General features: G+C 38.6%; 2 protein-coding genes across 2 annotated transcripts in view; one reads left to right on the top strand and one right to left on the bottom strand.

Annotated features, from left to right (window-relative positions):
- The window catches only part of ncoa3 (nuclear receptor coactivator 3), a 48,813-nt gene extending 33,461 nt beyond the window's left edge, over nt 1–15,352 (top strand). The window contains exons 2-23 of the mRNA XM_059537544.1: nt 2,215–2,319; nt 2,415–2,575; nt 3,383–3,483; nt 3,603–3,777; nt 3,887–4,072; nt 4,210–4,296; nt 5,075–5,218; nt 5,457–5,604; nt 5,709–6,196; nt 6,554–7,548; nt 8,134–8,260; nt 8,450–8,608; nt 8,709–8,927; nt 9,024–9,138; nt 9,277–9,448; nt 9,588–9,941; nt 10,808–10,909; nt 11,001–11,066; nt 11,252–11,426; nt 11,554–11,734; nt 12,385–12,565; nt 13,452–15,352. Of these exons, the coding sequence (XP_059393527.1) occupies nt 2,234–2,319; nt 2,415–2,575; nt 3,383–3,483; nt 3,603–3,777; nt 3,887–4,072; nt 4,210–4,296; nt 5,075–5,218; nt 5,457–5,604; nt 5,709–6,196; nt 6,554–7,548; nt 8,134–8,260; nt 8,450–8,608; nt 8,709–8,927; nt 9,024–9,138; nt 9,277–9,448; nt 9,588–9,941; nt 10,808–10,909; nt 11,001–11,066; nt 11,252–11,426; nt 11,554–11,734; nt 12,385–12,565; nt 13,452–13,463 (4,434 nt within the window). The 5' untranslated portion in view covers nt 2,215–2,233 and the 3' untranslated portion in view covers nt 13,464–15,352. The remainder of the gene's footprint in view (nt 1–2,214; nt 2,320–2,414; nt 2,576–3,382; nt 3,484–3,602; nt 3,778–3,886; nt 4,073–4,209; nt 4,297–5,074; nt 5,219–5,456; nt 5,605–5,708; nt 6,197–6,553; nt 7,549–8,133; nt 8,261–8,449; nt 8,609–8,708; nt 8,928–9,023; nt 9,139–9,276; nt 9,449–9,587; nt 9,942–10,807; nt 10,910–11,000; nt 11,067–11,251; nt 11,427–11,553; nt 11,735–12,384; nt 12,566–13,451) is intronic.
- Nucleotides 15,353–17,713: 2,361 nt separating this feature from the next.
- On the bottom strand, nt 17,714–18,776 carry id1 (inhibitor of DNA binding 1, HLH protein). Its single transcript, XM_059537732.1, has 2 exons — nt 18,316–18,776; nt 17,714–18,202 (listed from the first exon to the last, which is right to left on the bottom strand). Exons 1-2 carry the CDS (start codon nt 18,664–18,666, stop codon nt 18,167–18,169), a joined length of 387 nt encoding a protein of 128 aa, XP_059393715.1. The 5' UTR covers nt 18,667–18,776; the 3' UTR covers nt 17,714–18,166.
- Nucleotides 18,777–22,270: the final 3,494 nt, after the last annotated feature.

Genomic DNA, 22,270 nt, shown 5'->3' on the forward strand with positions numbered 1-22,270 from the left:
CTAGTTTTGAGAAGCAACTGGGCAGGATTTGTTGTGAAAACCTGGGAACCCTGATCCGAACGCACGTGCTGGAGATATACTTCTAATTACAGGAGCATATTTACTGATGAGATGTGCATGAAAATCACATTTGATTTTTTGCACAGCCCTAGTTTTGAAGAGGAAAAATAGTAACATGTGTCACATGGTTGAGTAAATGACAGAAATTTCATATTTCGGTGAACTACTTTAAATGAGAGGAAAAGGCAAATTTGCTTGTGTGTGCTCCACGAGGGAAGGGTAAAAGACTGCAAGCCGATGGTCTGTGCTCTGAGATTTCCGCTGAACTCTGGGAGGGGTCAGGCACGGGGCAAGGTCAGGGCTCTAAACAAACACACTTGCTCACATGCACGCATACAGCAGAGGGTCTATGACCAGAGTGACAGAGACTGATAACAGCAGCAGAAGCCAGAGATCTTGAAACGAATGGAGACGGAAAGACAGCCATGTGTGCGTTTATATACAGTGACTCTCTAATAGTAATTGGACGCTGAAGCCACAGTTTAAAATCGATTCTGTTCAAATATTAAACCAAATGCAAACGGAAATAACTTGACATTTTCTGAGTATTTTTTATTACCTCAAGTGATTTCTAGTGAATGTATGATGTAATTTCCTGTCAAGTTCACACTAATGCCCTATCAGAGTAACCACAGGTGTAGTATAACACATTAGCCATATATATTTTGCAAAAAGGTGCAGTCACCATAGGCTTTGAGTAATAAATAATAATTACACCACAAATAAAAATGCATTCAAAACGCCAAAATCTATACTCAACCAAAGTTGAACATTGAACTCAAACAGTGCTGTGGGTTTGGGGCGGGACAGACATGCAAAATTTTAGCAAAATGGTCATCGTTCTTGCACTCTAGTGGCGATTCAGTTTTGATTGGCATATATGATTGTTTTTTTGATTCATTAAAAAGAACCGACTTTCTAAGATTTATTCATTTCAAGAATCAGACTATGCTGATCTGGCTGTTTTCTTGTTTAGTTTTTTCTTATTCACTTACTAGCAAGAACTGGCTCATGAGAGTCATTCACTTTTAAGAACCGGACTACACTGGTCGAGCAGTTGTATTCTGATTCACTAATAAGAGCCGGCTCAGAAGATTCATTCATTTTGACAAATGGCTTGTGTGATATTGAAGTCAATATTGGGACTATTTAAAAGAATCCATTTTAAAATCAATATTTTTATCCAGCCCTACCAGTGGCACAGAAATCATACTTCACCTTTCAAATAAATGCCAAATGGTTTGATATTTTATATCTAATGCAATCACCTTCATACATGTTAAGTGTGGCTTAAGTGCAATTAATATTTTGCGCCAAAGTATGTCTTTGCGTACATAACTTAGAAGGAAGACAGACATATCAGAAAGGCCAGTTCTAATAACAAAAGAGGACATGATCACAGAGAGGCAGAGAAGTGAGAAGTATCACCAAAGAGGAGGAAGTGTTGTCGTTACTGAAGTGGGCGGAGCGATGACGGTAAAAGTAGGAAGAAATGGTGTGATTGTGTGTCATCATGAGACGTGTGGAGGGAGGACATTTTATCACAATTTTTCTGACATACATTATGAAAGGAATTCTGAAGCTTTAACTCTGTATTAGTTATTCAGATTCATTAGGCTGCTTTTTAATTAGATCATTCATACATTTCATTTATATGTTGTGCAGCGTACGGATTCATGGATTGAGATAATTGACCCAGTCCCTGCTACAGAAATACACGCGCACAAACACAAACACACACACACACACACACACAAACAAACACACTAAGGGTTGATCCATTTCCCCTGGGGCCCCGTTTCACTCCATCATAATCAGTGTCTCTTCTCAGACAAACTGTCACACAAACACACACACATGCAGCACCGCTGCTGAGGCCTGGAACATTCCACGCATTCAGCTGTATGTGGGAACACTTAAAAATAAGCCATAGACACGTACACACATTTGCAGTTTTTTACCAAAACCGTTTGAAAAGAGATGAAACCTTCAAGTGCATTGTCTAGAAGTGCCAAAGTCAGCTCATTATTTGTTTGTAGTGCACTTGTGCTGAAATAGAAGTGCTTTAGTATAGTTTTCCTTTCTTTTAGAGATCATAACATGCCTTTGGTTGAGTGTTTTCTGCCCCTAATCTAAACTTTGCATGTTTCTTAGGTGCTGATATGTTTTAAACATGAGCGGAGTGGGTGAGAACTCACTGGAGCCGTTGTGCTCGGACCGAAAGCGCAAACTCTCCACATGTGACACACCAGGACAAGGGTGAGACATTTTAGGGTGTGATAACAAGCAGTGTTTTAGGTCTTGTAATGTTTTTCCTTCCTAAAATTGTATGTGTGTGTGTTTTTAATCTACAGATGTGATAAGCGCAGGAGGGAACAGGAGAGCAAGTATATCGAGGAGCTGGCCGAACTCATTTCGGCCAACCTTAGTGACATCGACAGCTTCAATGTCAAACCAGACAAATGTGCCATCCTTAAAGAGACAGTGCGCCAGATACGACAGATCAAAGAGCAAGGTACACATCTGCTCAAACTGCTCTTTTACATATCGGTCTGTGAAAATATTTACTAAACCCACAATGTGGGGAAACGGAAGAAATTCCTCGGTTTAATAAAAACGCTGCCACCTGGTGGCATGTGGAATATTGTGATATTGCAAATAATCACTAGAGTTAAAAATTTTTATTTTGTTACACCTTTGCTAGTTTTCGCTAATAGAAAATGCAGTTCTAGACATTAAAAAATCTTTCTCTTTTTTTTTTTTTCTTTTTTTTTTTTTTTTAAGTGCAGTGCGAATATGACTACATCCGTGGATTTAAATGTATAGCAGCAAAACCTAGCAAATCTAATTTGACTAAAATCAGTAAATAATTTTCATGTAGAAAAATGTAACTTAATTATCAGATTTGAGGTTTATTTTCTACAGTTATACTCCTGTGCTCATTTTTCTCATAATTATATATAGCATTCAGAACTGTAGTCTGCACAAGTTTGTTGCGCGAGACAGGCCGATGCATGCCTTTTTTCATTTGGACTATAATCCGGAGTTCATACGGTGAATCGATGAATAGGCATTGTTGTTCATTCTTCCTTATTTGACATTCCATTGGCTAATAGTGTCTTACGGGAATGAAACCTACAAATCTACATATCAAAATAAGCAGACCGTTTTTCTGCTGTTCCCTTGCTATAATATGGTGAGACCAATATGCATTAACACTACCTTTCAAAAATTTTATTGCACAAAAAAAAAACAACAACAAAAAACACCTTCTGAAACTGAAATGTTTCTGATATGTGGTCTGTATTCACACGCTTCACAGGTAAAAGCTCATGTGGTAATGATGATGTCCAGAAGGCGGATGTGTCCTCTACCGGTCAAGGGGTCATCGACAAAGACCATCTGGGTCCTCTGTTGCTGCAGGTAAGAACAGGGACCTAGAGGTAAATGGTCAACAGAAGCTCATTTGCTCACACCTCATACTAGCATTATGATTTAAAGTGTTTTATAATAATAATTCTGAATGTCACTCTCTCTGTCAGGCTCTGGATGGGTTTTTGTTTGTGGTTAGTCGTGAAGGCAGCATCGTGTTTGTGTCAGACAATGTGACTCAGTACCTGCAGTATAAACAGGAGGAACTGATTAACACCAGCATCTACAACATACTGCATGAGGAAGACCGAGACGAACTGCATAAAAACCTCCCCAAAAACAATGGTATATCTGTCAATGTATATATTTTAAGTGAATGTTGCTTTTTATCTGGTCACTAAAACATGAACACATAGATATGACTAAGCATCATGCATTTTGCATGTATTTAAAGGTCCCAACAGTGTGTCATGGGGCGGTGATGCCTCCCGTCAGAAGAGTCACACGTTTAACTGTCGCATGCTGGTGAAGTTTGGCCATGGAGGTCCTGGAGGTGAAGATGGCACCAGTGGGGCTCGTTACGAGACCATGCAATGTTTCGCTCTCACACAGCCTAAAGCAATGATGGAGGAAGGGGAAGGTCTGTTGTAAATTTAGAATTGATCATTTCAGTAGTTTTATAAAGATTGAAGTCGATATATTTTGTTTTATTGTGCCACTTGTGAATTAAAGTGTCGTCTAAGTATTAAGGGTGTTTTTCTTCTTTCTGTCTTTCAGATCTTCAGTCTTGTATGATTTGTGTAGCACGGAGAGTGACGGCAGTGGAAAGGACAGAACGATTCAGTACTAGACACGAACTGACAGGTAAAATTGATTACAGTGCAATTTTTAACTCAGTGTTAATCTCATCAATGAAACTGCTGATTTTCTTTGATTTTTCTATCTGAAAATAAGTCTAAAATTCGTCAAGACAGTAATTGAGCAATATTTATTAAAATGACTTTAATTTCTAAATATTAACTACAACATTTTATATTACTTCAACAAATGCATAACCACATTACATGAAATGAATCATACTATACTATGTGTGTATATATATATATATATATATATATATATATATATATATATATATATACACGATTGATCACATCCAAAATAAACTTTTTGGTTTACAAAATATATTTGTGTGTACTGTGTATATTTTTATGTATTTATAAATACACACACATACAGGATATGTTGTGGAAACATGTATATATTTACATTCATATAATTTATATTATATATAAATATATTTAATTTATGAATGTAACGTATTTTTCTTAAATATATACATGCATGTGTGTGTATTTATACATACATAATAAATATACAGAGGATACACTCATTATGTAAACAAAAACTTTTAATTTGGATGCGATTAATCGCAATTAATCGTTTGACAGCACTGATATATATATATATATATATATACATTATTTAGCAGCAATTGTTACATTTATTTAATTGATTAGTAAATATAGAAATTGTTTAAATAGAAGAAAAAACGTTGAAACCGATTGAGGAAAAAAAATGACGTAGAATTGTATTTGAGTCAGGTGTAGTTCTACATCTGAGCGTGTATGTTTGACCCCAGGTAAACTGATCGAAATCGAGCAGCAGAGCCTGTTGAACACCACCATGCGTCCTGGCTGGGAGGATTTAGTGCGCAGATGTATGCAGATGTTCCTGCATCGCAGTGAGGGTCAGCCCTGGTCCTACAAGAGACACTATCATGAAGGTATGTGCTACTACACCTGCATGGATCTTTTCAGTATTTCTCAGCTTTAGTCTTTACTTTAGTTAATTGTGTAAAATAAGTTAATTACTTCATTTACTTTATAAAATAGAAATGTGAATTCTGTAACTTGTTAATATGGCAGAAATAAAAACAGGCTGCTTTTGCATGCGGTGTGAAATGGGTTTGACAGATTGTATACATGTTTTATTAATGTTGTTTGTATTCATCTTCTTTTCAGCATATGTTCATGGTAGAGCAGAGACTCCACCCTATCGGTTCTCTTTGTCAGATGGCACTCCAGTAACAGCACAAACACGCAGTGAGCTCTGCCGAAACCCTGTCACCAATGACCCGGTCACTTTCCTCTCTACTCATCTTCTGCAGAGGTTTGTTCCTTTCCAAGTCAACAGTTATACACTACTCTGATTTTACATGAAAATGCCCCTGCATTGTCCTCACCTTTACTTATATTTCAATCACTTTCACACAGGGAGCAAAATGGATACCGACCTAATCAGGGTGGTGTAATGCGTTCAGTTATGGGCAATGCCAATCCGAATGCCCAGATGGGCATGGGCAATACCAGAGGCTATGGCATGAACGAGCAAGGTCACATGGGACCCAGAGGAGGAGCTATGTACGGCCCAGGCAACAGGATGAATCAAATGAACCCGATGCATCAGATGAATCAAATGAACCAGATGAATTCAATGAATCAAATGAATATGAATCAGATGAATTGCATGAATCAGATGAGCACTATGAATCAAATGAATCAGATGAACTCCATGAATCAGATGGGCCATCCCGGCATGAATCAACACCAGCAGGGTCAGTTTCACAGTGGTGGCTATGGAATGGGCATGACAAGTCCCTCCCAAGGAAGCCCTGGTATGAACCCTGCTCAGCAGAATCTCATGGGGTCACCACGGATACGAGGGAGTCCTAAAATGGGTGCAAGTCCTTTCTCACCTGGAGGTAAGTGTCCTGTTTTTGCATTTTGGATTAGATGGAAGTAAAATAGGAATCTAACAGAATTCCATAGACAGCTCCATTCAGTTCCACAGAATTTAAACATGTCCCTTCCAAAGTTCTAAACATCCCAGGCACCTTGTGCATTTGTTTATTAAAGGGAATGTTCACCCAAAATTTTTAATTCTGTCATTAATTACTCACATTGATGTTGATCCAAACCCATAAGCTCTTCATTCTTTTTCTGAACACAAATTAAGGTATTTTCGATGAATTCCAAAAAATATAATAGTTGTGCTGTCTCCATTAGTGCTTAATTTGAAAACAAGCTCAAGATTTGGCTATATTTTCTTGATTTAATAGGCATGCATTCTCCCATGGGTCCTGTGGGAATGGGCGGCAGTGGTGGATCTTCTGGTCCATCAGTTGGAAACACTTTCTCCAATAGTTCTTTGAATGCTCTCCAGGCCATCAGTGAAGGCGTTGGCTCTTCTCTACCTTCAGCTCTCAACTCACCTGCCCACAAATCTGACAGCTCTCCCAGCATCAACTCGACCCAGTCCAATCAGCAAAGCCATACCGGCATCAGCAAACCCATCGTAGGGGATTCCAAGAGCCCATCAAGTGCTCACAGCACAGGTTTAGAGCAGCAACAGGCTTCTTCATCGGAGGCCACAGATAAACCAGACAGTCAGTCCAGCAAGGACGGTTCCACTGCGGCCGAAGCCAACCGAAGAGTCCCAGATGGCAAGGGCCACAAGAAGTTACTACAGTTGCTCACATCCCCAACTGAAGAGATTGGGATTGGGTCTGGTGGACCTGTCCCAGGTCGTGCCTCCACTCCAATGGGTCCTGACTCAAAGGAGGCAGGAAGTGGCATGATGAGTCCTTCATCAACAGGAGTGTCCTCCTCATCGGGGAATAACGTAAATCAGCAAGGCTCAGGAGGAGTGTCATCCACGGCTTGTCCCAGTGGACAACACGGCTCTCACACCTTACAGGAGAAACACAAGATACTCCACAAACTTCTTCAAAATGGAAACACACCCGACGAGGTGGCTCGCATCACAGCCGAGGCCACTGGTAAGGCCTCTCTTGGTTCAGAGCTCCCAGGCGCTGACGGGAGGAATCTAGATCTCAAGCAGGAACAGCACAGCCCGAAAGAAGGAAAAAAACCACAAGCCCTCCTTCACTACCTCCTCAATAAGGATGACTCCAAAGAGCCCAATGCAGCAGAGGTCAAGCCAAAGCTGGAAGAGCTGGAAGGGAGAGGGGTCACTGGAGGGCAGGGGTCAGGGGTCACAACCTCAAATTCTAACAGCCAGGAGGGCAAAGTCAAGATCGAACCTCCCGATGAGGTATTTATGGTTAATTCATACTGCTTAAGTACTTCTCATGTTGGGTTCATATTTCTATACTTCTCAAGATCACATCAGTCTTATATTTTGGAATTAATTTTAAAGAAATTAATGCTTTCATTCAGCAAGGATGCATTAAACTGAACAAGTCAGAGTAAAGACTTAGAATGTTATAAAAGTTTTATATTTTCAAATAAACTTTCATCAAAAATCTAAAAGACAGAATCCAAAGTAAGTTCCATTCAAGGAATACATTATATTTTGGAGTATATTAAAATAGAAAACTCAATTCATTTTAAATTGTAATAATATTTTTGTTAAATTGTAAATATATCTGTTTTTGGTCCAATATGCATCCAATAATGCATAAAAAATACTTTTCAACATGATCTTATAATTTATTATGTTAAGTCATTGCTTAAAAATCCCAGCTGTAGTTTTATAAACAACTTTAGACTATCTTTCCACATTTTGAAAAAATACTGCCAGTTATTAAATTGTTCTGTTGACATGCAGAACTCTCATGCAAATGTGCAATTACTTATTTATCATTCTAACGTCAATCCTTTTGTTTTATTTTTCCAGCTGGATAATTTGGAGAGTATTCTCGGAGGTCTGAGGAATTCTGGTTCTGGAATGTTTGCTGATTCTGGAACTGGAGGAACGGAAGGGGGCAATAAGCAGGGCAATGGACCTAACAGCACCGCACATGGTGAGTAACAACACCTTAAGGGCCTCAAAAGTCAGGAAAGGGTTGTTTAAAATTGAATGTAAAGATTAATAGAAAATATATTGGGCTTATATTATGCAGGTAACTGCTGGTGACCATGAGGATGACCAACAAATCCTGTCCTTTGTTTTTATTCATAATGCAATGTGTATGAATTACTGTGTATTTCAGACCGGGAGGGTGTTGGTATGGGATCTGGTCAACGTGTGCCCTTCCAGAGGGCTGTGTCTGTCGATAGTAAACCCCTGAGTGGTCCGGGCATGACTGGTAGGAGGAGCGCCCCTTCCTCTCTTGTCAAACAGGAGCATACTGACACCCTGATAGGCATGGGTGAGTGTCTCATATATTCAGCTTTAATTTTATGTAGCTACAACTCTACATGCATTCATTCTTTAGCTGAATTTTAACATTCCCAACATGCTTTTCCCAGGAGGTCCAAACAGGCCAATGGGAATGCCCAATCGGCCCCCAATGGCAGGTGCAGGAGACTGGGGAATGTCCGGTTCTGGCAGCCCTGTTGGACACCCTGGCATGGGTCGCACAGGCATCGACCACAATCCCAAGAGCATGATGGGAGGACCCATGGTTAACCGATCAAACAGTGTTCCTGCTACCAGATCTATGCTGCAGCAGCAGTTGATGGATATGGGTAAGTTCTGTTAACTCAACACCAGCAGTGTGGGCCTATTACGACGGATAAAACATCCGATTAAATCTTTCAAACTGCATGATGTTGATTTTGCAGGGCCTTATGATGTAGGAATGGGTATGAATTCATTCAGTGGGCAGGCACCTCCACCACAGTCCCCTTCGTGGCCAGACAGTGGGATGGGAATGGAGGGAGCACAGAATGCAAACAGGTAACATAAACGAAAAGTTCCAAATTAAAACAAGTGTGTGAATCTGAGGATTAAGGTTAAATAAATTAATCTTGTTTTAAGGATGTTTTTTTTTTATAAATGTCAATAACATCCTTTTTTCTGCTTTTTATACATCAGGCTGCCTTTTAATAACTCTCTGGATGACCTTCTGGTCCCTCCGTCCACCACTGAGGGTCAGAGTGATGAGCGAGCTCTTCTGGACCAGCTGGACTCTCTACTCAACAACACCGACGTCATCGCTCTGGAGGAGATCGACCGTGCCCTTGGCATACCAGATCTCATCAACCAGGTACCCAGCCAGTCCGCTTCATGGAAGAGATGCGTTCCGTTTATAAATTACAACCCTCAGTGCTGTGGTGTTAAATATGCTAGATCTGCTGCCAGGCACTTTCACTGAAAACCACCGTCTTGGTCTTTTCTCTCTTCAGGGTCATAGTTCAGACCAGCCCCCTCCGACAGACCCCTTCTCTGGTCCTTGTCCGGGACCTGACTCCTCTGTGGGTATGGACCCCAAGGGCATGTATGGGCAGGGCTACCCAGGCCCCCCTTCTATGGGAATGCAGGGTGGATATGGCCGTGGTCCCAACCCTGGTCCTGGACCTGGTCCCATGCCAGGGCAGTCTGGACCAGGGTTTAACCCCATGATGAGTCCGATGAACCAGCAGGGTGGCTTCCCCGGAATGGGTGGTATGGGCGCTATGCATCCTCGTGCTAATATGACAAGGCCTCGGATGGGGAATCCAACCAGATACCAGCTCCAGCAGAGACTGCAGGGACAGCAGGTAAGCACCTGCACGCCAATAACACTCAATTTATAATTTCTATTAAAAAAAAGACACGTATATGAGTGGTCAGTGTAGAATCAGAATCAGAATGAGCTTTATTGCCAGGTATGTTCACACATACGAGGAATTTGTGTAATCGAAAAACCTGATTTTGCTATTGCTATTACTATTTTTAGAAATTATAGTGTCCCAGAATCTCTTTGGCTATATTATTTCGAGTAATGTAGGGCTGTGATTATTAATTAATAACAGTTAATAGTGAAAATGATAAACATAGTGAACATTCTAAGCATTATAATCTAAAATTATAAAGCAGTATTGATTAGACAGGTCTTGTTGCTGATTTTATATTTATTTATTTTTATTTCATGTGTATTAAAAAAAATTACTTGTGTTCTTTTTTACCTTAACCAAATAATGGTAGATTTTTTTAATGACAACATTATCTTTAAAGAAAATAATAAAAAATATTGTATTGAGAGTTTGCATTTTTGAGGAATGCAGTTGAATGGTTGTATTTTCAACCATTTCACAAAATTTAATAATAAAAATTTGCCTTCCAAAGTTTAGTTCAAAAATAATATTTTTAAGTTTAAATACCAAATTGGTAATGTTTGCTTAAAGTACTTCACTTCACTAATTTGGCTCCACAATTTCAGTGGTATAAATTCAAATACAATTTCAAACACATTTAGGAATTGCAGAAAATGTGGTTCTTTTATTAAGAACAGTGCTTTTTTTTTTTTTTTTTTTTATAAAGGCAATTGACATTAATATAGTTCCAGAATCACTTCATTATTTGGATTAAGAACAACTTTAGCATTTAGCATATCTCATAACATTTAAATGTTCCTTTGCTACAGTTTTTGAACCAGAGCAGGCAGGCCATGGGGATGAGGCCAGATAACAACCCTGCAGGAAACCCTGGAATGAGACCTACCATGCAGCCAGGCATGGGCGGCCAGGTACCTTTTTTTTTTTTATCTTTTGATGATATCTGAAGCCTTATACGTGTTCATTTTCTCTCTCTAATATCATCCCTCCTTTATCTTTCAGCCTGGTTTTCTGAATGCACAGATGATGGCCCAGCGCAGCAGAGAAATGATGAATCTTCAAACAGAGGTATAAATATGTCATTTTCAAGATATGCATTTGTGTGTCTGTCATTGATGTGGAATTGCATATATGATACTTGACCCCCATTGACAATGTATGTAGTGTTACTGAAATATAAGATTTTATGTAAGACTGATCATAACCAGTGTCTTATGTAAAATGTTTAACCATTGTTTTCTTCCTTTCTACAGATGAGAAGACAGAGGATGATGATGATGATGCAGCAGCAGCAACAGCAGCAGGTTGCAGCCGGAGGCTTCAGTCCCCCTCCTAATGTCACAGCTCCCACAGTAATGGACAACCCTATGGGTGGCCCGCCAATGACCCAGCCCGGCCAGCAGCCATTTAACTATGGAGGCAACTATGGTAAGGAGAATTGGTGGATAAAATCATTGGAATAGAATATCAATTTGCTTGGGTATATTGATTGCTGATTAACAAGCTATGCATTTCTTGTTTTCTTTTTATAAATGTCTCTGGGTTGTGATTCCAGGTATGGGCCAGCAGGGGGATCCGTCATTTGTGGGAACAGGCAGCAGCCCCCCTAATAATATGATGTCTGGCCGTATGGGTGGCCTTCAGAATCCCATGATGCAACAGCACCCTCAGAGCAATCCCATGTACCAGTCTGCAGAGATGAAAGGCTGGGGACAGGGGCCTATGCCCATGAATAAGTAAGTCATAAAACCTTCTATAGCACCCTGAAAATATCAGTGATTTTTTGCCTTCGGGTCTTGAAAAATATTTACAGTTACAAATATCATGAAATTACAATAACAGTTAGTCTTGCAAATGTTATGGAAATTACTGTAGTTACAAAAGCACATAAAATACACAAACAAATGTATAAGGAATGAATATCCAATGGGAAAAAGCATATTTATTATTCTTTAAAACAATATTTAATATTGATTTTTGTTTTATCACTGTACTCTATTGTATATAAATAAACTTGGCAAATTATGGTCCGTTATAAAATAACATTTAACCAGCTGGAAGACAAAAGCTGTGTTTTTATTGTTAACCATATCTGAAATAAAAATATATTAAAGCTAAACCTACATTTAAAAGATAATAAAGATATAAACATTAAAGGTAATTCAAAATATAAATAATATGAATAGTATATACTAATGCTTTAAAATTATAGAAATAATAATACAATTAGACTTGTGTGGAACACTGTGCCAAGTAGTAAGTAAAATCAACCTGTCGAGTAAAATGAACCTCACAATCCGTAGTACATGGCCTTAAATAGAGTTCATCTTTATATTGGGTGTATTTAATGTAATTTGATTATTATTCTGTTTTATCTGTTTCCTAGTTCATACTCGCAGCAGCAATATCCCCAGCAGGGGGCGCCGGGACAGTATGGGGGAATGATGATGAACGGTTCTATGCAGGGAGGTGTAAATGGCAACAGTGCAGGACAGATGCCCCCAATGCAGGGCCAGATGGGCATGAATGCCATGGGTATGGGGCGCATGCCAATGGGACCCGATCAGGTACAGACTGCATTGATTTAGTTACATTTGCTGAAAGTAATTCAGTTTCCTGAAATCCAAGATGTAGATGAGCTTGTTTCTTCATCAACAGTAATTACTGAAATTTAGCATTACATGACTTGCTCACCAACGGATCTTCTGCAGTGAATGGGTGCCGTCAGAATGTGAGTTCAAACAGCTGATAAAAACATTACAATAATCTACAACTAATCCACATTACTCAAGTCCATCAGTGAACATCTTGTGAAGGGAAACAATGCATGTTTGTAATAAACAAAACATTTTTACTTCAGACCATAGTTCCTGACAAAAAAAAGAAAGTGTGTCCAATAGCCATACTATTGCTTTCTCCAGTAAAAACAAAAACAATAAACACCTTGAATCTGAATTAAGAGAGAAATGTGCACAGACCAAACACTGTTTAAAAGCAAAAAACAGTCCAAAACTGTTCTAAACAAATATGTGGGTGGATTTTGGTTTGGATTTGTAACTTTTTTTTTTTTTATTGGAGCAAGCGTTATTATACAGACTGGTATTTTGCCCAGAAGTGGCAATTTAAAGATAAAATGCAGATTTGGATTTGTTTCTTACACAAACACCGCTTTTTCACTTTACAAGACCTTAACTGATGGACTGAAGTACTGTGGATTACTTGTGGATTATTTTTATGTTTTTTTTATTGAACTCTGATTCTGACGGCACCCATTCACTGCAGAGGATCATTGGTGAGCAAGTCATGTAATGCTAAATTTTGCTAATCGATTTTGATGAAGAAACATAGTCTAAGTGTGAGGAATCTTTTGTGGGTGAACTCTTCTCTAACTGCATGAAAAGATGCAACATGTTACTTTTACTTATCTGCGCATGTATAATATGTGTTTTACAGAAGTACTGCTGAGGAGATGAGCCATCTCTGTCAAAGCTGGATTCGAACTCGGACTCACACATTAGTTCAGTGAGGAAAGGTCAACAGAAAGCTATAAAATCCACCTCGTAGGGGATAAATCACTGGACATCTCCAGTGAAAACTTGACTGAGAGAGAGAAAGACATGGACATGTGGGCTTCTTCCTGAATATGCCCAGTAGCGAGTGCAGAAGGCTCTCTCCTGTTCCATGTGGCTTTACTGCAGTACACAACATAACCACCAGGGGGATCAGAGTAGGAATGGTTGTGACAGTGTGGGGGAGCACTTTATTTTAAGGATAGCACGGAAAAGGATAGTTGCAATATATTTCTTGCTTTTCTAGCCTTATAGAACGATTATGTGCATATTGTCTATTTTGAATTTGTTTCGGATAAGCCTCGTTTTAAAGAAAACCGTGGGAATTGTAAACACCAGAACTTCATCACTTACGCATATCAAAGCAATAATCCTCCTCTCAAAGCGACCGGCTCAAAGTGGTGTGTCAACAAAAAGCATATGGTACTGCAGTATTAGACAGGATTTTTCTTTTCTTTTTTTTTTGTGTGTGTGAATAAGATTGGAATTGTAAATACTGTATGCTACGTATGTATCATACATGCTTTTACTACATAATTTTTTTGCACAGAGTCTGGGCCCGGTTAGGTCCATCTTATCTATATTTTAGGTCAATACTGCTCTGGGTTTTACATCTGTTTTAACTTTTGTCAAAGGGAGAAAATATTAGATTTTTATCTTTTCCAGCACAGCTTCTTTTTCTTTCTTCTTTTTTTTCTTCCAACAGTGACCTCCATTATTTTTGGATGGCACTTTTTCTAACATCACGGAAATGTTGTGCAGTGATGGTTTCATCATTTTATTTTCATTTCTATTTGTTCTCCTGACCGGAAAAAAAAAAAAAATTGGTGCAAGTTGTCCGATGATGCGCAAAGATTTTGTTTGTTGTCGCTTTTTAAGCTAGCTCTTAATAAGAAAAATGACTCACTTTCTCACTGTATCATACTGTTGGTTCTTCAGAAATCTACCTTTAAGAAACATGCACAATCCAAAGATATTTTTTTCCTGTTTTCTCAAGTTTGATTACAGAAATGTATCCATTTATATGTTTTCGTGCAAATGCGCGGGGTAAAAGGTACATATCATATGAACTTATTACTACATATTATGATTTTGTACTATATACTGTATACATACAAAAACAAAGTATACCTGTTTTTTATTTTGAGGCCAGTTAATATTTTAGCAGTATTGTCTGTGCTTTTGGAGGGTTTCTCTATCATGCGGTTTATTCTCTCTTCAGTGTAAGTTTTGTAAGATTTTGATGATTATGATTTATCTACAGAACTGCCAAGACTCATAACTTGTTACTTCACACCTCGTTTAAAAACCTTTCCTAAACCACTTTTAAGAGCCTCTTGGATGTGCTTTTTAAAAGTATGAGTAATAAGGAATCCATTCTGACAAAGGTGCTCATCCATGTGTCTCTGTAGTGTAGTGAAGTGATCCTCGGCCGCTTCATTAGTCCAGTCTTTACCATCAGTGACTTCAAATAGTGCTGATTCCCAAATGTGGGAATGAAATACAGTGGGGAAACTAATAATACATCATTCTCTTCAGTCTTTTCAGGAAAGCAACACTATCATCTGTGTTCATTTCGCTATAGGTTACTGTTGATTGTTACGAGTATATTTTGGAATCATAATTCCGGGAAATTGAGGATTATGTGGTGTTTTCAGAACAGGTTGACTGAGGGGTGTGAACATGGAAGATAAGCTCACATTTTACAGGATGTAAATTACAATACACTTAATTATTTTGCTTGATGTTGATATCGTTGTAAATAAAAGTTCTATTTAAACGGGACATGTATTCCATATAGTCTCTCTCTCTCTGTGTGTGTGTATTCAGTGAGATCAATTTGTTAAATTTATGCTTTTAGCAGACACTTTTATCCAAAGAAACTTACAGTGCAATCAGGCTAACATTTTTACCCAACATGTTCTCTGGGAATCGAACCCACAACCTTTTGCATTGCTAACACAATGCTCTACCACTGAGCCACAGGAACACCATAAAACTATACAATTATTTTGATTTAATAATGTAACACTATTAAAACTAAAAAATGACGAAAATAATGTTTGGGGGGTTTCTCTCTCATTGTAAAATGCAAGAAGTTTTTGTTTTAGTATTTATTACTAGCTGTATATAAAAACTAAAGTGTACATAACTCAGTAAATGACCAGTGTAGAGATGTTATTATAGTTTTTAAATATATTGAATCGTTTTTGTTCTCCATTTTTTTGGTTGTAATTTAAATAAATAATTTTGTTGTTTTCATTTTTATTAGTTATTGTTTTTTTACTGTCTGTTTTTTGTTTTTGTTATTTTAGTTCAAGTTAAACTAAACGAAAATGAGAAATTTTGTCTTGGGATCTAAATGAAATGAGTTAATGTTAATGTTTACTTTATTTCAAGTAACCTATTTATTTTTATGGTTTTAGTATGGTTTTAGTATATGTAAGGCAACTTAAAATCATTTAGCCTACCTCCAAACTGTTCAGGTGGCCTAACGTGACCAATTAAGAATTTAATCAAAACCTAAATACCTAAAAAGGTTTCTGTGTAGGTTAAGGTACAGAAAATATTGTTAGTGATAATGATATCCTAATAATAATAATAACACTGTGTGTACGTGTTTGGCATGACGTGAAAATAAAGCTCGTCGTGTTGCCACAGAGCGGCGCAAGAGGCTAAAATGTCCGTCTTCAGAGCTACAAAACGAGCTTTATCCTTGAAAAGGGGATTGTCTTCATCTACCTCATTATTAATAGAGCGTAAGTAGCATCCAATTACAACAACGAACATAAGATTTTACTAAAAATTGATCGAGCCTACAAATTATTAATCACTTTTCTGTCAAGTCTGTCTGAGTGAAGTTTCAGTATACAAACATGCTTAGACTAGCTAAACGCTTCTTAATTGACATAAAATTGCCTTAATTTAGGGGGGAAAACACTTTATGGCTACATAAATTAATTTGAAGTATTTCACACAAGCCCAAAAAACACCGTGTTCCCCTTGTCTGCTGTTTTCAAAGCGCCTGCTTTTGAGTTTTATTTGATGCTCTAGTGGAAAAATTGGCTGCGTGGCGCTATGTTTAAATGCGCTAAATTCATATTAAAAGAAACTTTCGTTGTAGTGGGCTATGTGGGAAACTATACAGAGGGAGTGAGTTCCTTGGCCGTGTTCCCGGCCCATCTGCAGCCCGGGCTTGCGGATTACTGTTTGTTAATGTTTCAATCAGCTGTGTGCCGAGGAATGTGGAGCGATTTAACCTGAACTTCCCCAGGTGTGCGGCGGCGCCGCTCAGTCTGCGCCCTCCCCTGCCCTTGCCACAAAGCGCTCACACAAACACAATCACAATCACACACACACTGGCCGAGCCGCACATCGCGAGGCCTGCAGCTGCGCGCATCACACCGCAGGGAAATGAGAAAAACATTGCACCAGGGAGACGGAATAAATCTTATAACGAACTGCCTTTTTCTCGGAAAACACTTAACCCTTCCGCTACCCGCCTTTTAAATACTGGAATGCGTAAAAATAAGCTGAGTTTAGAAAGAGTTTGCGAACATCACTAGCTAAAAATAACTTCATGAAACAAACGTTTACCAATTAAAATATTTAATTTTAATTATTAATTTAACGAGACATGAATTTACCTCTATAGATATTTTAATGTATGCTACACTGGACTTTTACAATTATTTTGCTGTTTGTTTATAGTCACTCATTGTAATTATTTATTAGATATATCTGAAGATGAAACGTGACTATAGACAAACAGAAGGTTTTATTTTCCAAACATTCTGCGATTACATTTTTTTAAAAAGCTATTAAAAAAAACTACTAAAAGCGAAAGTTAAGTTTTGCACGAAGTTACAATCTGAAGTTATACTTTCAATTCAAGTTGCTATTGACAAAAGTTGAACTGTAATGACTGTAATTGTCATGTTGTAACATGGTAACGTTACAGCTAATCGTTTAATGTGTTAACTAGGCTAAATGATGACCTCTAACCTTGTGAGACGAACTCATTTTGGATCTCAGTAAAACTGACAGCTTAACTTTTTAATTACGAAGTAGCTTAGCAGCATTTTCTCAGTTCAGCCCAACTTCCATTCATTCATCCTCACAAAGTGATAAAACATGTCCGAAATGTCTCATTTACTTGTTTTAATTAAAAACACAATATACATTGTAAAAAACACAATAAGGCATTCACATAGTACGTCATTGTAATATACAATACATTATTTCGCTCAGTAATCTGAGAACACTTTAACAAAAGACATTTTTCTAAAAAGTTATCAAAACAACGGAGAAACTTTGATCGAAATGGAAATGCATGAATAAGTGAATAATCGCCATGGATTCCACAGCTAACACACATCGTTTGGGAAGATCTCAGAGGGAACATCACACTTCACTGCTCATGACAGTTTTGTGACTCTCCACTGAAAGTTGTTTTCTTCTACAATAGGAGAAGGAGATTCTCCCAACAACAACAGTTCAAGGCATCACGGCGGTTCTGCTCCACCGTCTCCTCCGCGCACCTTGTTCGTTCTTTGCGATGCTTTTCGTTCAGTTGACGTGAAACCGGAAGAGTCAACTTTAACGGCACATGATTCGGTCATCTGAACAGCCGTTCTGCAAGACAAAAGAGGAAACATCATGAGTTCAGTCTTTCATACACGTATGCTGGTTATGAATGTCATCTATTTGAGCGCAAAATATCACACGCTATATATTTTAATATTTACCTCGACAGAGATGCTGGCCAGTTCCGCGTTCAGGGTCGTGAGGGGAGTTCTGGGAGCGGAGCTCTGGTTCTTCTTGCTATCCAGCTCCACCTGCAAGTCCCAGATGTAATCAATAACGTGCTGCAGGATCTCCACCTTGCTGGCTTTCTTGTTGGTCGGTAGCGTGGGCACCAGCTCCTTCAGTTTGCTGTAGCAGCTGTTCATGTCCTGGAGAAACATGGTCATCTGCTCGTCGAGCAGCGGGATCTTGCATTTGGAGATGGCCAGGCTCTGGTCGGAGAGGCAGCGGACAACATCTTCCCCTCCAACTTTGCTGCTCTTCAGCGCGCAGGTAGGTCCCACAACTTTCATTTTGGCTGTAAAGGTTGACGGTTAAATCAAAGAGATTAACTGAGGCGATTCGCTCGTACTCCTTCAGGGTCTTGAGGCGTCGGGACCGCGATGACAGTTCACCACATGCTTGCAGAGTTGAGCTGTTCGGTATTTATAGGATGTCGGCGCTTGTGGGCGTCACCAAACGCTCGTGTTTGCAGGCTTTGGCCAATAGGGTTTCACCGGAGTCGCTCGCTCAGCCAATGACAGCGCGGCTCTGTTATCGCTGTTACAATAGAAAGCAGTTCTTGGGGGATGGTGTTACAAATGGAAACAAATGTGTGTCTTCTGCGAATGATCTGTGGGTATCCAGCTGTCTGTGCAGTCCACAGGTGAAGCAGACAGATCACGCGGAGGGTGGGGGTGGTCGAGGATCAACAGGCAACAGTTATTACTTTCAAATGAAACAAGCTTTCTTCGTATGTGGGCTGCTTCAAGAAACAAAGCACACTGTAAAATGTTTCATCAGCATCTTTGTGTCCATCCATTTACTGCGTGTGACAGGCATTTTTGTTATTACTGGGCGAATTGTGCACCTTGAACACGTGCGTGAATATACGGCCAACATAACATATTTATAAGTTATGATAATAATAAAAATAATAACATTACAATAGCTAATAATAACAACAATAATATAGTATGGATCTGTTAGAAAATGACAACCTGAACGAAACATCTTTTTTTCTTCTGTTAACTTAATGACCTTGACATTGTGAGTGACTAAAGGATCATCTCTGGTGTTATTTTATTGTCCCATGACAACAAAATGGCTTCATGCATTTTAGTTATGCTATTTCACTAACAAATATTTGTTCAGTATTAATAATATTCTAAAACTTCATTGACATTAAGCTTTTTTAAAATAAACTTTCTGCTTCACTGTTTTTTTTTAAAGAAGAGTATAAAGGAGTAGGCTATGCCAAACAAACTATTTATGATAACATATTGTTTTGCAAGATATTCATACCTTAAACTTTCAGTAATTTTTTTACAATGCATTTTAAACCAAAAAGGTATACATTAATAAATCGTTTCTTAATATCAAATAGTTGTTTTGTGGTTTGTACAAAATCTGATAAAATCGTGGTGCAAAATTATTGAATTGTATGAGATTTCATGTTTCAATACACAATACATTTATTGTATTAACTGTGCCTAATTATAAGTTTACGAGCTGGGCTACTGTTAATGATAAGTAGGCTATCATTTTTTTTTACCAGCTTTAAACTATTCAGTATGCACATAAAATATTCATAGTCCATTAACCAACATTAAGTATATCACTTGTATAGTGCTGAGGTTTATTGTGCAATCGAGTCTTGCCACAATCCCATTTATACTCAAATGTGTCGCTTTCTGTTTATTTCACATGCACAAAAGATCGTCTCTTATTGTCTTTCTTTGAATGCGTTTCCTCGCGCAAACTTCCAAATTCCTTCATATGTGCGCGTCGCCTTGAGCGCGCACTCACACTCGTATAACTTTGCATCGCTGTGCTCTGATTCTTCCCCCAGATTGTCCAAACAAACCCGAGCAGACTGCCGGGCGCCAGCGCTGTGACGTCATCCATTCATTCGAGCCTTGACGCCTGTCAGCCTGGCGCCGAGCGGGCGGTCTCTATAGCAACAACAAACAACAGGCTCGCATCCCTCCACTCTCCCCCATTCACCTGCGCGCGGCGGAATCCTGAGAACAAACTGGTCAGCGCTCATTTATCACTTCAAACCTCTGATGCGATTACCGCTCCGCGCACCTGCAAACTGCCATTGTTGTGTCGAAAGACTCTTGTAAAGACACAAAAGTAAGAGACAAAGTGAAAAATAGCCTATTGAGACATTTTTTTTTTTTGCATTCCATGGACCCTTTTAGCTACTTTATCGCAATTTTAAGAAAGTTAATTAACTGTTGACCGCATGTATACATGACCCTTTAACATTAACTTAAATATTTATTTGTTAAAAAAATAGGAAGATATGCATTTTTATATTATTGTAATATCTGGAAAATAAGCAATAAAATAAAAAAATACATGCAATAAGACATTTTGTTGTGACAAGAAAACTATAAAACAGAGAACACCTTCAAATTTAAATATCCTAATAAAGTTGCAGTGTATAAAAACAAAATACATTCATAATATTTTTGTCAAAATAATGCCTCAATGCACGTGCATAAACGTGCGCACGTTATTATTATTATTTTTTTTTACCGATGGCTCGAGCACATGCTAGCTGTACATCCTACAAGAGTTAAGAGGGACTGGAGCGTTTCTGGCTCGGTCACAGCTGAGCGGGGTTGAGGGGAGGCGGAGGAGGAGCTGAACAATGGGAGTGCAGTATCGGGACTGTGAGAGAGAACCTCGGCTGGAGCCGACGAGTCTGGAGCGCCCCTCCACTCGCTCATCCCGCTTTTGTTCAGCTGCGCAAGCTATCAGCACTTCCTACCGACTCCAACAATAAGCCCTCACAGCTGGGCTCTCCAAAGCCTGTTTACTGCACATCAATGCAAAGAGAGGCAAAGAGTGTAACATCCCCCTGACATACTCGCACACCCTTATGAACTCTTGGTAAAATACAAAACATATTCTTAGAAGTGGAGAAAGGAAGTTCAAAGAAAAAGTTACAAATATATATGCTTTATTGTTTGATGACCTCATTTGCTGGACAGCAATCGCTCGTTTTTTATTTGCATCTGTTTTATCTGCATCTAGTGTGCCTATGGTTTTAGCACACACATATATAAATATATGTACATTCTGTAAAAATAGGCTATACACAATATTTGTGTAAATGACTCTGTGTTTGAAATGTGTAATAGAAAGCTTGTTTTTAAGTGGTGAACCCAGACATGTTGCTCCTGTCCCAGTTCCACCTGAACTGTTTTATGGCTAATTATTTCTCACAATATGTCATACAGCAGAAAAATCTGGTGTGGGATGAGCGTGAATGCTCTTCTTTTTGTTGTAGCATCTGCATGTATCTTTGACTTCTCCCTCTCATGGGAATAGTGGCCTCAGATAATTGTCCTCGAGGGAATCACATCCTGTCAGAAGTCATGTGATCGCTCTCTGACAAGGCTGTAGTGTTCTGTGCTGTGTCATCAGCTGGCTATGGACTCTTTAATTCACAACATCACTGCAACACAAAGCAGTAGACAGAGAAAGGAAGTGTTCAATGAAAAACGCAATGAGACAATACAGTTCACTAGGAACAGACATCAAATGACCTAATTAGACTTTGTGAGTCATACTATGAAATAAAGTCAAAAGAGTAGCTTTTCACAACACATCTGACTACTGTAGGATGATGTATTTCTAAAACATGGTAATGAGGAAAGAAATATAGGGCGGGAACTGATTTTATCCTTTGAGAATTGATTGGATGGTGGCCGTTAAAAGTCAAAAATAATAAATGTTTGCTTAATAACTATTTAGAGATTATTTCACATTTTCAAACAGAATATGGTTAAATATTCTAAGGCCTAAGTGACACGTAAGTAATGTCAGCCTTTTTTATTTTTTCAAAAAAGCATGTTATTGATATTTTCATATAGCATTTATTGCTCTTATAGTGATTTATCC

The sequence above is a fragment of the Carassius carassius genome, chromosome 44, assembly GCF_963082965.1.
Source record: "Carassius carassius chromosome 44, fCarCar2.1, whole genome shotgun sequence".
Classification (NCBI taxonomy): Eukaryota; Metazoa; Chordata; class Actinopteri; order Cypriniformes; family Cyprinidae; genus Carassius; species Carassius carassius.

What these genes read in the sequence shown, in the direction of transcription:
- id1 (XM_059537732.1), bottom strand. Translation starts at nt 18,666, where the DNA reads ATGAAAGTTGTGGGACCTACCTGCGCGCTGAAGAGCAGCAAAGTTGGA. An exon ending in TGGCCAGCATCTCTGTCGAG is followed by an intron (nt 18,203 to 18,315) that starts GTAAATATTAAA and finishes TTTGTCTTGCAG; the next exon opens with AACGGCTGTTCAGATGACCG.